The 16,609-nt window shown below is 39.4% G+C and overlaps 1 protein-coding gene across 11 annotated transcripts in view; it reads right to left on the bottom strand.

Moving 5' to 3' along the window:
* The window catches only part of DMD (dystrophin), a 1,007,479-nt gene that overhangs the window by 279,369 nt on the left and 711,501 nt on the right, over window positions 1–16,609 (bottom strand). For all 11 annotated transcript variants that reach the window (XM_081908923.1, XM_081908930.1, XM_081908919.1 and 8 more), the window contains one exon: window positions 12,337–12,575. In XM_081908923.1, coding sequence (XP_081765049.1) covers window positions 12,337–12,575 — 239 coding nt within the window. The remainder of the gene's footprint in view (window positions 1–12,336; window positions 12,576–16,609) is intronic.

Raw genomic sequence — 16,609 nt, forward strand, 5'->3', positions numbered from 1 at the left:
ACAGTATTTTACTGATTTCAAGCCATTAAGTTTCTTTTTCATAAGAAACATTTTTTTTTTTTAGTCAGCACAAAGTTCCATTTCATTAGATACAATTCTCCCTCCAGGAAATCATTATAAATAGAAACTATATCCTTTAACAAAATTGGAAAAAATGGAGCAATTAGTTATCCAGCAGCAGTACTAAACGAATATGGCTCTGTAAAACAAAAATAGTAACAGGAAACACTTTTCCTCTCTAAGCTTCAGTTAATTCTTACAAGGAAAAAAAATACTGATTTACAGCTGTATCCACATAACAACATCTTCAGGCCCTATAAGCTCTATCTGAAATATCATCTTTCATATTACATAATTCCAAAGCAGCCAAGTTTACTGTCTTCCAATAAAAAGTGGGCACTTGGAAGCCATGCGAGAAAGCAGACTTATTATTCTAATATGACAACCAGGCTGCCTGTAGGTGGTTTTGATGGGGATGTGCATCCAAAGCGTCACTTCAGAGAACAGTTCATTTTTGGAATTCAAATGGGGGTTGATGCTGTGGAACGATGAGATTCTATTAAGCAGAAAGAACCTTGTGGGTGCTTTTACAATGGTAAGTAGATCATGATATTACCTCTGTCTCAGATAGATTGAGAAAGCCCTCTGCTTCTGTGCAAATGTATGTGACAGGCTGCAGAATCAAGAGGCCGCCATGTCACATGTTATCACCTCATGGGCACTGGCTGGCTGCTGGACTTCTAGATGTGCTGGAGAACTCTGATCCTTATGTAACCAGAAGTTACATGCTTAGTGAAAACTAAACAGACTGACCGTTAAATGACCTATCTTCTGTCTTGATATTGATGACTGCAGAGAGAAAGAACTGTGCAGTTGCTTGATACATAGCATGGCAGCTCCCTGGGTCTTGGTTCAGAGTTTTTGAACTGAAGACATGGCGATGGTAGGGCAAAGAGGGTGCCTTTTCCAGCTGCCTTACAGACTGCATGACCCGTGCTGCTCCCATAACATTTATTGGTTGTGGATTGTACCTTCCTAGAGGTACGGTATTCTTTTTATTATTTATTAAATAACAGCTACAAAAGAGAGGGCATGTGATGGTACACCTACTGTGGAATGTGATGACATTATGATCATATTGTTGAATTTTTTTTTTATTTGCCCAGGTGTTTTAAGTAGTCATGCATTATAGTTTTAAAGTTTTACTGCTGCCTCTTATTTTGCTAATTTATCATGAATGTCAATGCTTTATTGCTTTGTTTTGTTTTGTTGTATTTGGCATGACAGATTTATTCATGCCCATTTAACACTGCCTGGGATCTGTTTGGATGAATTGTGCCGTACACATATTTTTTAAATAAATGTGTAGAAATGTGCAACTAGTTTGGAATAAAATTGTTGTCATATGTGGTCTGCAGTTATTAGATATGAACTGCTTCCACACAACCCCTGGGGGTTAATTTCAGAAATTGTCTACCTTCCCACAAAAATACTTCTTAAATGGGCTAGTAAAGTTTTCAAATCCTACACAAACAATATATAAAAACAGCAATGGCAAAACTGTCAGCAGATGCACCAATCTTATTATAGCAATTTTGAATAAACGTAAGAGCCCTGCTGGATCAAACCAAAGTTCAGCATCCTGCTCTCATAGTGGATAAGATGCTTATGGAAGCCAGAATGCAGCACATGATCTCCACAGCATGATCTTCCTACTCAGGTACCACAGTGACTAGTATTCAGAGGTATACCAATCCTAATACTGGAGGTAATACGCATTCACTAGTAGCCATTCATAGCCCTGTCCTCCATGATAGTGTTTTTACCTAGCAACAGAGATAAAGCAAGGAAGTGGCTTTGCATATCTGGAATTCCAGCACACAGAACTTACTCTCTCTATCAATATTACTTACAAGAAAAACAGAATGCAGAGCAAGGCATCTCCCCTTGATCTGAGGGAGATAATACACAGGATAGCGCAATCCCAGTGTATGCAGGACATGCTTTTATCTGGGTATAAAAGCAATGGAGATGCACCATAAGAGTGAGATAATTTATCCAAATGCCAATAAAACTGTTACAGGGGCAGTTTAATAGGAAGAACAAATGAGAGGTTTTTCAGTGTAAATTTAAAAGCATGAGGCTTTAGGAAAGCAACTTGACGGAGGACTCAAACTGAAAACTGTTTCCTAAATGCCTAATGAAGAATGAACTCACTTGAAAAATATCAGAGAGTGGATAGGCAGGTAAAGAACTGTGTGATTTTTGTGATGGCAACAATATGGCACTATAATGTATCCCTGGTTGGAGATAATTGGAGAAATTTTATATTTCCTGTTTTTAAAAAAAAGAATATTCCACAAAGTCCACATGAGGAAATAGTTAAGGATTTGCAGAAACAGGAGCTATAGAATAACACAAATTATTTGCACTTGCAAATATTTAATCTGGAGCATCTAAAGATGCTGACGTTAATTACAGGAAATATTGTGGATAAATCATTGAAATACATCTATGTTTTCTAGCAAGCCAGATTCTCCCCAATCCAGTGTACTCCATTAAAGTGAGCCTGATCTCTTTTATATAATTATATAGTCCTAAAAAGGTTACTAGGAATCTATTTATTCCACCCCTCCTTACATACTGATGAACCTTATCTCTTTAAGCATTATATGTGATTGTCAGTAGCATCAGACTGATTAATCTCAGAAGTCACCTTCAGCACTATCTAGTCAAACACAAACACAGAGCAGAAGGAGACTAGAAAGGAAAAGGGTAATGTTCACACTATTTGTGAGCATATGGTAAAATGTCAACTAATGGGGTCAGGTTGACAGCAGCTTACCCGTTGGAAATCAGATGTCATGATAGATTCTGCTAGCTGAGAGAAGATATTAAGAAAATAAGAAGATAAAAATGACACTTCCGGCGGATAATAAAACAATTAAGGGTGAATCAGTCCATGGATAGGGAGCTTGAACTAATAAATTTAAACAAATTCATGGTGAGGGGGGGTTGATGTCAAAGCCTAATAAAAGTTAAAGTATCATTAATGTTTAAAAATATGAGTGTTATACATAGTCGTGATACTTTGATCATAACAGTTTACCAAACACACCTACAAACATTGCTGGTTATACTTTAAGGAATACATTCCATAAAGGTTTTTATACACTTTACTGTAAGCTACTCGAATAGCGTAGCATGTATTGAGGGGAAGCATGTACACGTCTTGTTTACTTGTATGCATTTTTAATTTCCAAGGTTGCACAAACATACCATTGCTAACATTATAAACTACAAAATGTAACAATTTGCACAGAAGAAAACACAACTTTACAAAGGGAGTTAAATTTTTCGTTAAAGTTGTGGGAAATACACATATCATCTCTCTGTCTCTCTTGACTTCTTCTGTGTCCATATATCCCATGCTCTATTAGCTCTGTACCACTGTTAGCACATAATATCATTTCACTCTTGATTGAATCTACCTGAAGGAGTGATTTCCCCTCATATGCTTATGTATCATTTTTCATGTCAGTTCTCCTGCAAATGAACCCCAGGTATTGTTTTGAGACATATATCTGATTAACAAGTGGAAATTGAGATAAACCCATTCTCTTGGGTTTTAACAGAACCTAATTTTGCTTCTAATTCTTATTAATTAAAATAATATTGCCATAGTACTTATGTTGCTTCTAGTGTTTTGGCAGATTTTTAAAAAAACAAAAGCATCAAGAAGCCACTATTGTGCTTTAAACCTCACTTACTGGCTGCCACAGCACTCTGCTGCCAATATGCACAGCATCATGCTCATCAGCCTGTAACTGGCACAAATGTTTGCGCCTTGAGGCCCCCAATCACTTCCCCAAAATAACTGCACACTGACACATAATTTTGGTTTAAGTTAATGGGCAAAATTTAGGCCACAACTTTATTATTTACAGTAGTATTGGCATTGGCAACAGACTATAACTGACTCCTGCCTCTCTGGCTGGTAGTCTGAAGGGTAAACACCAAATGAGGGAGCAACATTGATGAAGATCAACCAAAGCTCACCCTGGGCTTCCTGTGGTCCTGGCATGGCCCTAGAACCTCAAGCAGACTTCGGACGAGATCCAGGACCCCCAGATTCCTTTACCGGAATACCCTATTCCTGGAGGGGCAGGTGATGGTCGTACCTCCCCTCCCACACATTTCAATAAGCCAATGCCTAACCGCCAAACCTTACAAAGTTGTGACAAGTGCTAGGGGCATAGGTGAAAACCAAGTGGCTACTGCCAATTTGCCAAATGGAAAAATTCCTACCTGGTCCCCATTCCAAAACAGGTGACCAATCAATGTCCAAAGCAAGGCCAAAGCAGCACAACCTACACATAGGGACGGGAGGGTGGGTGTTCGGCAGCATGAAGCAAGTGCCCCAATTACATTGCGCTGCTGCTTTTATAGCCCCCAACGATCACACAGCTTGCCATGATTGGCCCAAAAGGCCTGGCATGATCGAGGGGGGCAATGGAGAGGGCTGTAACACGCCCAGGAACCCTAACCTGGTGGGGGGTGTCTCAGGGTCCCGCGCGCAACCAGGACCCTCCCTAAAGAGGATCCCATTTCTTGCACTACATGTATAAGCTTTACTCACTGAAAAATCTTGCTCAGAAAAAAAAAAATCAAGCAAAGCTAGTAAGAAAGGGATGGCTGCAAGAACAGATAAAAATCCAACAGAACTCATGGTCAGGGAAATAGAACGACAAAGGGATTGCTTCCTTGGCTAATTATTTAAATTGTGGGCACAGAGTCTCAGGGGTGCTGCAGGGAGCACCACAACTGTGAGGTAAAATGGAAGGCAAGAGGTGAGCGTTTTGGCATCATACAAGGCGATGCTGAAATCTGAGACCCTAAGGTCCACCACTGTCCTCTATCTACAGCATGGAGTCTACACTGCACTGGCTCTCTAATGAAGCCAGCGTCACATTTCAAGGACTTTGTCTTTCAATATCAGAAAAGCTTGGAGTCTAACTATGCCACAGCACTGAACTTTAAAGGGACACTCCTGTAAGGTGAGCGGTATCGCAACCAAGCCTCAGTCACACCAGTGATCAGGCAGCTAGCTGTGAAGCCGGCCAACCAGTGGTGATTGGCCAATGTCAGTGGCTAACATGTGGATGTTCCCCAGGAAGTGGGCCCAACTGGCCCATTAGTGTTGCTTGGGCACGCTCCCAGGGGGATAAATTGCCACCCACCTTGACTCTCCTCTTCAACCACCTTGTTTCGCCAGATCCCCCTCCCTCTATATTGGTTTTTGCTTACACTATGACCTCGATATATACATGGTTGGCAGCTGAATTCGGGGCAGGGCAGGATTTTTTTCTGCTTGGCCATTTGGTTTTTGCCTACCTCATAGAAACCATCACAAATTTGTGATGTTAGGCATTGGGTAGGTCTTCATCTTGGATGGAGGGGAGGTTGCAGCCTCTGCCTGCCCCTCCTTGGGTAAGGGTACCCTATTAAAGGGATCCAGGAGAAGTTACTTCTGTCTGATGTCCAGGTGGAGGCACTCCTTAAACAGGGAGGGACACCTTGGGGTTACCCCTGTTTGATGTAGGTCATAGCCACCCCACCTCCCGACCCCCATTGGGTTTACTTTTAGATGCACTCCCATCAGGCGGGCTGGAGTGGTATAATGTGGCTCTACCCGAACCATTCACATCTGTAACCAATAAAAGTTGAGACTCCAAATACTATATGTTGTTGTCTTGTCTGGTTATTTTCTTCCTGGAAACTGCAGGGTCATGGGGTCTTGGCATGCAATAGTTTAATCCCTGCATACTAACCAAAATATGAATCCAGCATAGAAGTAAGACTGAACTCAAAACCCCACCCACCTGTTCTTTTCCTTATCTTTAGCATAAGAGCAACCTTGATAAATGGTAACATAAGCTGCTATCATCATGATGATAATGAAGTTGCTTTATAAGCAAATTTCTAAAAACCTAATTATAACAAACACAATGAATAAAAACCTTTAAAAATGTATATAAAAAAAAGACAGGTCTAGCAGACTCTGCCCCATCAAAAGAGGTCACTATAGGGGGTTACATGAACTATGTTGGGGAATGGTGGTGCGGACAGCAAAGGGGGGGGGAATGGATTTTTTTTTTAGAGTAACAAAAAGTAAATAAAAATTAGTTAAAATATATTTCAGACATATGGGGGGATCAGAACAAAATGGTTATTTCTTTGGTCTTATCCATAAGGCAGCAATTATAATTTTGATTGGGGGAAAGTTTAGGAGGCTAGTAACTTCATCAGTGTTGTTGCCAGTACTACCATTTAGCATTAGAATCATAGAATCATAGAGTTGGAAGAGACCACAATGGCCATCGAGTCCAACCCCCTGCCAAGCAGGAAACACCATCAGAGCACTCCTGACATATGGTTGTCCAGCCTCTGCTTAAAGACCTCCAAAGAAGGAGACTCCACCACACTCCTTGGCAGCAAATTCCACTGTCGAACAGCTCTTACTGTCAGGAAGTTCTTCCTAATGTTTAGGTGAAATCTGTTGGAAATTCAAGCCCTTCTCATGAGAAGCTGGCAGCAGTCCAGGCACCTGGCTTGATTTCCTTTTGACCTCCCTGGCTGCATTCCCCAGCAGATGCAGGCAAGGTCTCGATCGCCGATTCTTCTCAAACGTGAGAAGAACACACCCCTCTTTCCTGCCTCCCTCAGGCAGGGGAAAGAGATAGACAGAAACGTATTTACATGCTTTTATTTCTGTCTTTGCAGCATTACAGAAAACGTGACTGCTCTCTCCAAATTCCAGCAGTGTTGTGATAAAAGCTTCCTGTACATCCTGTACAGCTCATATTACCCTGTGAGGTAATTCCGGTGCTGCGCACTGTGAAATGACTGCCCCTCTGTTCCCACAGCAGTCCCAACATTCCCATCATGTTTACACTTCAAGCTAGGACTTTGCAGCTGCATTGCTTCATTATCGTAACAGAATCTTCTTTCTTGTAGTTTGGAACCATTGCTCCGTGTCCGCTTCTCTGGAGCAGCAGAAAACAACCTTTCTCCCTCCTCTATGTGACATCCTTTTATATATTTGAACATGGCTATCATATCACCCCTTAACCTCCTCTTCTCCAGGCTAAACATGCCCAGCTCCCTTAGCTGTTCCTCATAAGGCATCGTTTCCAGGCCTTTGACCATTTTGTTTGCCCTCCTCTGGACACGTTCCAGTTTGTCAGTGTCCTTCTTGAACTGTGGTGCCCAGAACTGGACACAGTACTCCAGGTGAGTACATAGAAGGTAGTAGCATTATTTGTCTCTTGTAATTAGGGGGGGAATCAGAAAAGGTGCTAGGCTGATTTTGAAAGGTATAAAAGGGAATTGTAAGCTCTCAGCAATTATTCTGAGATATGGTCCTTTATGTTTTACACTTATTGCACCTAGTGCATTTTTATATGGAATGGGAACAGGCGTGAAGCAGCAAACTAGATCAAAGGGCATTTCTGATTATGTTTCTGACAGATTTCTAAAGTGATTTTATAGAAGCTGACATCAGAGAAAAGCTTAGCATCCATGCTTCACAAAACTGGATTATTTATACCTTTGTTATAAGGCAATCTTTTGTGGTGAGAAAAGGGTAAATTTTAAACAATTTTCTCTTCTGTTCTCTCCTGAGTAAAGAAACAGTTCATCTATGTTTTCACCTTGGGGGTTCTCCTAGGTTTATTATCTGTTCCTAGTTGGGGATTTAGAAATAATCTTGCCTCAGAAAACAGATAACAAAGATCCAATTTTCTCCTATTTAGACAGATTTTAAATAAATTTCTGCAAGCAATATATTATTTCAAAATCCCAAGCCTTTGGTCTGCATAAATGTAAGCTGATGGTGCCATGTACATACTTTTATTGTAAATATTGAATTATATATAAATAAAATATTTCAGCGTGGTAAAATAAATCACACGTTTAGACAATACCTGATAAATGGGAAAACCTAAGTAAGCATTGTTTGTTAAAAGATGAAAAGGTAATGCAAAATCTGGATTTGAATTCTGTCATCTACAGATGAAAGATGGAAAAGACACCCTAAACATAATGAGCATACTTAAGACCTTTTCGAACAAGGTGTAAGCAGCTCATCTTTATGAAGTTCTCACAGAAGTCCCTTATCAACGACAGATCCATATGCCACACATAGGGCACTTTGATAAAAGACGTAGAATCAATTAGGAAAGAAATCATTGCCAATGGCAACCAGATCGGGGGATGAGCACATTCTGGACGCAGGCCTGACCAGGTCTCTCAGGACTTCACTCAAGTCCACCACCAGAATATAAAAGGAATTCCCAATTGAGTATTCTGGTTTCCTTTGGATCTCCCTCCCACCCTTCCTTCAGCTAGGCTTCCTTCAGCTATCCATCACAGAAGTAGGACTGCTTTCCTGACCTTACTATGGATTGAGATTAGTCACCACATTCGGGGCTGGGGAGGAATTTGTCCTTCAGGTTCATTGGCTGACATTGGGGTTTTTGCCTAGCCCATAGCAATCGGAACAACTCCGGTGGGGAAAACGTTGGGTAAAAGCCTTAGTCATGGTTGGAGGGAGGTTGTATGCCTTGCCTGCCCCTCCAAGGATTGGAGTACCCCATTAAAGACTTCTTGCTTCTACTGAACTACTGCTCCTTACTCACCCAACCACCTTTCCACTATGCCTGCTGGAATCTGGCTAGACTTGACTTTGTTTCAATCCAACTCAGAGGAAGCTCTGAGTTGGATGAAGTTCACACATGACCCAAACTTGTTTCTGAAGCTACTGTAGGCAGCTTCAACCTGAGTCTCTTTCATGAAACAGCTCTCCTCAATCTGCTATTCCCCTGAGAGGAAAGGTTCTATTGGCAACAATGGTTGCTTCCCAGCTGGAGCTAAAGTAGCTCATGGAGGTGATTTTAATCAGGGATGTCATGTTAAGGGGAAATGTTAAAAGTCCCTTTCTGCTTTTTTAAAAAAAATACTCCATGTAAAATAACTTTCTCTTCTAAAACTGCTTCATCAAAACCAAAAAAAGTTAATTCATACTTTCCAATTGCAGTAATCTTGTTTTCCTGTCTTTTTCATAAGAATATGTTTCTCCTGTAACCCCCAAAACATCTTAGAAAATGAACAAGCATTTAATTTGGTCCTTAAAGTTTTGATTTGCATTCTATGATTACAATTGGACTACAATTTTCTGCTTTGCACATTACATGGGAAAATAAGCTATTCAATTACTTTTTTATAATTATGGAACAGAAAGAAAACTAAGAAATGCATATGCTACAGAGATAGCATACGTTCTGCAAGAAAGCAAGAACAAAATAAAACTTTTTTTACTTTGTTAGATTATTAAGAATATAGCAATCCACCCACATTTTTTATTGTTTCTGATGAACAGTTTATTTCCAATTCGACAAAGCAAATTGTTCAAAACAAAATCTGCAGAAACCATTTTTTTGTGGCGGTGGGGAGTGTTGTTATGGTTCTGACATGGTGAGGTATGTTAAACTTTTTTGCTCTGCAGAAAAATGCAGAAGACCAGAAGTCATTTATCTGAATGTCCCAAGAGCATCATTGTGCAATGATGCCTGCTCCTCAAGTACCTTGAGAATTTTTAGTTTTGTTTGATCTCTTAGTTCCTAGGGCTTATAAATTCTAGAAGTACATCCAACCTAACTCTTCTGTTGCTAAGAACAAATGTTTTCAAACACATAATAAATATAGCTACTTTAGATTTACATATATGAAAGGTGAGACTTAAAACCACATGCTGACAACAAAAACAACTCCCCCCCCCAATTCTCTACACTTGTCTGCATGTAATAGAAAAAAGCACTTTAGCAGTGCACATCTCAGTTGGCAACTTACTCATAATAATAATTTTAAAGAATATCAGTTCTCTAAATGGAGGCTAAGGTAATGCTACATTCACTTACAATACAGTATTAAGCCATTTGTGTGAAAACAAGCTTGCATAATGGTGGCTTGAAGTTCACTGCATCCCACTCCTGCCCTCATTCCCATTGGGGATGCTGATGCAGCCTAGCCATTAATGTTGTACCTTGCAGGAAATAGTACTCCACAGACTTTCTCTTTACATAAATTATACAAAAAGTAGAAAAGAAGACTTCTCATTTATGCTCAAACTACATGAGGGAGCTAAATCAACCATAACTAAAATGTGAATTTCAGCATATCTAATTCAGAGATGACTTTGTAAGCTCTGAACTCAGAATATTAGCACTCAAGTTGATTTTAGTTGATTTTATGTCAGTTTTCTTCTTGTACATTGGCAGCAGACAGAAGTCCAGTGGTACCTTGGGTTACAGATGCTTCATGTTACATACGTTTCAGGTTACAGACTGTGCTAACCCAGAAATAGTACCTCGGGTTAAGAACTTTGCTTCAGGATGAGAACAGAAATCGTGATCCAGCAGCGCAGCGTGATCCAGCAGCGCAGCGGCAGAAGGAGGCCCCATTAGCTAAAGTGGTGCTTCAAGTTAAGAACAGTTTCAGGTTAAGAACGGACCTCCGGAACAAATTAAGTACTTAACCCGAGGTACCACTGTAGAAGATTCTGTTCCTTTTAGACCAACACTCATATCACAATATGTTGTACAAAACACAATTGAAGCTAAAAAAACCCACTTATGTAAAATGAAGAAGCTCCCTTCTTTCCTGCCAATCTACCCTCATTGTATCCCAGTCCGAGTAGGGGTGAATACTGTAGCATAAAAGTATACACGTACAAACCTAGTGTAAGGGCTACATGTGGAGATGAAGGCCCTGAAGACTATGGAGATGTCTGGAAACCTAAAATTATGTTTGTGTGTATGTATTGAGACGAATAATCCTAAGAAGAAATTTTATGAAGATTTAGAGTAAGAGGCCTGGGTTATATGACCAGGAGTAAAGTCACTGGACACTGCAAATCCTAGTGAAGATGAAGGTTAATATTAACTGTGGTTAAGACATCAACCCCAGCCTTAAGACCTGCTCATATGCATTTCATATACTTTTTGAAAAGCAACCTGAGGTCATATTCAAATAAAGGTCCTGTAAGGGATACACACACACACACACACACACACACACACACACACACACACACATATCCCCCAATCACAAATGGGTAAGGCTTAGAATGATCTTCTGAAATAAGGAGTAAGTGAACTTAATAAAAAATAATAATGCTGAGATACAGCCACAATCAAGTTATGTATCGTAACATAAGATAATAGGATATGATAGCTCCTGGTCACATGTTTTGCACATTTAGATAATATTTAGCATTTGCATTGTTGCCCTTAGCAGAAAAGAGTCAGTGCTATCATAGCACTATCTATGTAAGGGGGCGGGTCCTAAAGTCTAAGATTCTTACCCATGGATCATCATTTTCATACAAGTAAGGTCTAGCTCTTAATTAAAAACATTTCATTGTATACTATCAAATATCAACTTTCTGATTGCTTGTTACACATATACTTTTTAAAAAAAAACAACCCATGCCTTAAATAGACTAAATTAGAATTTGCATTTGAAGGAGACAATGTTGTATAACAAAGAGTCTGATGCACTCTTGAAAGGATCAGTGGAATGGAAGTGAAGCACTTAAAGTTTTGCTCATGCAAGCTAGATATTTTATATTGAGCGTTGTTAAATCTAGGAGGCAGGTAATTACTTTCAGGCTATATAATAAACAAATTACTTTTATTGCGCCAGAGTTGCTGAAGTTAAAGTTTTGTTTTTGTCCATGCTTCTATATTTCCACATTTTTTGTGTGTTTTCAACGATAAGTAGCACTTTAAAAGTTTGCTGACAAAACACTTGCATTAATGAGCTGCTCTTTTCTTTAAGGGGATTGAGAAGCTTTTCGTAATAGCATGACAGCAGGATACAAACCTCTCAGAAAGTTCTTAGAGAAATATTCTAACATAAAAAGGTAAAGAGATGTTGGTTTATTCTGCTTGCATCATGTAATACTCAACCTATTTACTGACTTCTGAGAAAGTAGCATATTGATGTCTAAATATCAAAGTAACTGGTTTGCTGTAAAGGCAATATATAGACTGATCTCATTGTTTTGATCTTTTACCTTTATTTTCACTCTGCAAATCTTAATAATTGTCATATACATTTGAAAACTGGTATAAAGCAGAACAGATTCACATTTAAAATTAATTTGCTGAAGAATATGTGTGCAATGTATACTAATATACTTCCTGTTTAAATTGTTCCATTTGTAGCAGCTATTTCTGTCAAGCATAAAATTCAGTATGTAGATATTTCACATACCTTTTGTTTGATGATCATGTCATTGATTTCGTCAAGATCGCCTACAGTCACTATTTGGGATTTTATCACTCGATCCAATAGAGAAAGCCAGTCAGTGAGGTCTGCCCATGCCTTATTGAATTCAGCCAGGGCTGGCACCTCCAGAAGCAAAGATGATGGCATTTCTTGTTTGGAGATGGTAGTTTCCTTGGTTACCAGAGTTTGCGTTACCACAGTAACAGTTTGGCCAGGAGAAGTTACTGAAAGGGAAGAAAAATGCAGAGACATTGAATGAAAAAGCTAAGATCAATAATTTAATTTACTGACATATTCACTATAATGATAATTTTAGCAAATTCACGTGATGTCTACGTTAACCGTGGACACCAAGGGTATTCTCTTTCCTTTAAAGTCATTGATATGTATTTATTTTGTTGTTTTTTTAATGTAAAATATCTGGAAGCCACCTGAAAGGATAAAAACCTTCCCAAGAACAAAAGAGTAAAATACAACCACCACAACAACAAAATCATTAATAAAAACCAGCAACAGCATCAAAGCAAACATCCAATCCAACAAATTAAGATACAGCTCAGGGAAAAGCAAGCAATAATAGGTGGGCTTTTAGGGGTTTCCTAACATCCTGTAATGATGTGGCTTTTTCCACCCCGGCTAGTAATGAGCTCCGTTTATGATGTTAAAATGCAGGCAGGGTGAAGGCAGTTCTTTAAAAAACTTGTACCCAAACAGTTTAGGGCAAAAGTGGGTAACCTTTTGCAGCCCCCGTGCCACATTCATTTTGAGTAACCCTTTGAGGGTCATGGGCAGGGCCTGGGCTAAAAGTGGAAGGTGAAGGACTATAAATTTGATCTGACTTGATAACCTCACCCCTTACTAAGGGTACCTAAAATCCACACTAATTAGCTGCTAGTAAGCAATGACTCCTAGGCTGTTAGCCATGGACTCCAAGTCTCATGTTACACACAAATGTATGCAGGAAACAACCACTGGCATGTTACCTTGCTGCAAAGCAGCAATGGGAGGATATAATTTGGAGTGTGAAAATGGTGGGGTTCTTCAGCCCTTCCACAACCCATGATACAGCAGTTTTATTTTGCATTTTGGGTGTTGTACTCTATCTTACAATTATCCTGAAAATATTATTATCTTATAACTAATGCTGTTGCAGGGGCTGAAGCTTGCGTAAGCCACCTTGTGAGTTCCTGACAAAGGTGATATTTGAATGTATCCACACTTCACTCAGAGTAATTCTCATGGAAACAAATGAAACCTCAGATAGAAGAAACATCATTGTGAATCTGCAGAAGGACAACTGGACACCTTCATCTGCCCCAGCTGTAACAAAACATGTACAGTATCTCCCATATCAGTCTCTACAGCCACAGCAGATGCTGTAATCTTCCAATAGATTTACTTCACCTCCAAAGGCGAAGTCAACTCCTCTACCATCTCTCAAAACAGATGGATGCCAACTACTAGCTACCAGGTAGCTATGTGCAGGACAGCAAACTAACATTTATTTTAGCTGCCTATAATGAAATTTCTATTTTTTCTAGCTAAATGTAATCTCTATATGTTAAGTGCTACATTTCCTCCTTTAATATATATTGGATTCAAGACTTGGTAGAAAAAAACTATAAAAACCAAGTTCAAAAAAAAACCTTGGAACTACTGGCTGCATATTAACCGACCAGATGTGGAGCAAAAAAACCAGCTACATTAGGACACAACAGTTTGCTAATGTCTCCATGGCAACCTCTCCTGTTATCTTAGAAGAAAGCATCAAAAGTTATCCTGCCATGAGCAAATGGTAAGCTGAAAAGATGCTTCTGTTGATCCTTTCCCAACTTTTTGAGGTAGCTGCTACGAGCAGACACAAAGCATCTAGGATATAATTCAACAATTAATGTACTAGATGTGCATAGCTAAGAAACAATTTGCATAATAGGTTGCAGGGAGTAAATGTTATTTATATGCACCAGTCTAAACACATAGAATATCTGTGTAAATAACCCCACAAAAATTACTATCCTGCAAGATTATTTATTAGCCTGCTTAGATGCTACCAGAGCTTGCATTTCCTTACATAGTGAGTTTAACCCACTTCTTCTTAGCCACAACAGATACACAGATGACTAGTCTCTTAGTAGTGTAATAATAAAATTTGCCTTCTATAAAGTGAATGGGGGAAGAAATGACTGGTCCCTCCACAAGGTTGTCCACATGGAAGTCCTGGTTGTCTATGAGTTCAGGCACATGGTTAAATACAGAGTGGGCAAAGAATGCTTGCAACCCAGTACAGTGGTGCCTCTGGTTACGAACTTAATTCATTCTGGAGGTCCGTTCATAACCTGAAACCGTTCTTAACCTGAGGTACCACTTTAGCTAATGGGACCTCCCACTGCCACTGCACGATCTCTGTTCTCATCCTGAGGTAAAATCCTTAACAAGAGGTACTACTTCTGGGTTAGCGGAGTTTGCAGCCCAAAGTGTTTGTAACCCGAGGTGTTTGTAACCCGAGGTACCACTGTACTATCTCCCCAAAGGTGTACGAAACATTGACATTAAAATATTCTGCATGTATAGACCAACACATGCAGCTGGAAAATGTGCAGATTTATCCTGTGCCTACAAAAGAGAGGGGTTTTTTGGTAACAGCCACAAACAATGAATATCAGCTGTTTTCCTTCATGAAAAATGGTGCACTTACATAATGAGCATAACTATGGAATCAAATGTCACGGATTTCAGCTTTGCCAACTTGTACAGCCTTTAAAGAATATTTGCAGTAATACATTGAAATCAATGTGCTTATATACAAAATACAGCTCACATTTTCATAAAACTAGGCAGAAAGTAAAAGAAAGGAGTATGTGAACCATATATGTTAGATTGAATTCACCAATTTGTTGTGTCCTGAAGAACTGGCTCAAAATATTTTGCTACATGAGACAAGGAACAAGGTGACACCCCTTTCCATTCTGCGACTGGATTGGAAAGCTGATTCTTACTTCAATACAGTGGTACCTCGGTTTAAGAACAGCCTGGTTTAAGAACTATTTGGTTTACGAACTCAGCAAAACAGGAAGCAGTGTCCCGATCTGTGAACTTTACCTTGGTCAAAGAACGGAATCCAAATGGTGGAAGGGCACCAGCGGCAGGAGGCCTCATTAGGGAAAGCACGCCTCAGTTTAAGAACGGTTTCTGTTCAAGAATGCACTTCTGGAACGGATTAAGTTCGTAAACCGAGGTACCACTTTACTGGCAATGGAAGAATAGCCACCACCACACTGAGGGCATCAACCCAGCTTAAAGGGTGCAAAGCTATTCTCTTCTGTTATTGAACAGGAAGGAATGACAGGGAGGGGCTGCCATTGCTGCTCACCCACATACACACACTCCAGCTGCCTCAATCTGCCTAATGGTAGTGCCTGCCCTGATGACCTGTCTTTTGAATGCAGCAGTTTATTTTACTAGAAATATACATGAGAAAACGTTGTCTTAATATAGCATACTCAAAAATAACAGCAGTAAGTACTAATAGCCAAACTCAAGTTAGGTTCAGTAAATAGCACTTAGGCCAAGGGAAGTTAAATGAAATATCTTGTGCTATTATCCTAAAGCTCCACATAATCCACTTATTAATTCACACACACTTTCACATAAATAGATGTAGGATACAATCACCTTCTAAGCCTCTCTGTTTATTGGCTCTGATTTAATAAAGTTAAACTGTGGACCACCTGAGCCAATTTTGAAATTCACAAAGTTCAGTCTTCAAAGCACAGCTAGAAAGCAACCCTCACCTACTTTGTTGCAGCACACACCAGACAAGTCCTCTAAGGACAATATAGGGTTATAAAAATTAAAATGCATATGCAAAATTAGTTAGATATATCTCTGCAAACTAAAACAAGCAATTTGAAAACTATTTTCTTTAATTCTCAAACTTTCAGTAGTACCTACTTCTGCTTACAACAAAAATAATTAACACAGTGCCTTTTAGAATCTTGATTTTTATATTTTGCCTACAAGGAGTTTACCTGTGGTGAATTTTTGTACCTACTCCTCCCAGAGAAAAAGATAAGATTGTCTGCACAATGACTGCCATTCCTTTCCACAATAGATATTTTTTTCATTTCACACATCAGTTACAATTTATGGTAGCAATTCCAAAATGTCATCTCATTTCATTTACCATCAGATTAGCCACCTTAAAGACAGAGGTTGGATGCTTTGGAATGAAGTCTTATGACTAATATGTTTTATACAT

The sequence above is a fragment of the Podarcis melisellensis genome (assembly GCF_964234715.1).
Source record: "Podarcis melisellensis genome assembly, chromosome: 4".
NCBI classification, from domain to species: Eukaryota; Metazoa; Chordata; class Lepidosauria; order Squamata; family Lacertidae; genus Podarcis; species Podarcis melisellensis.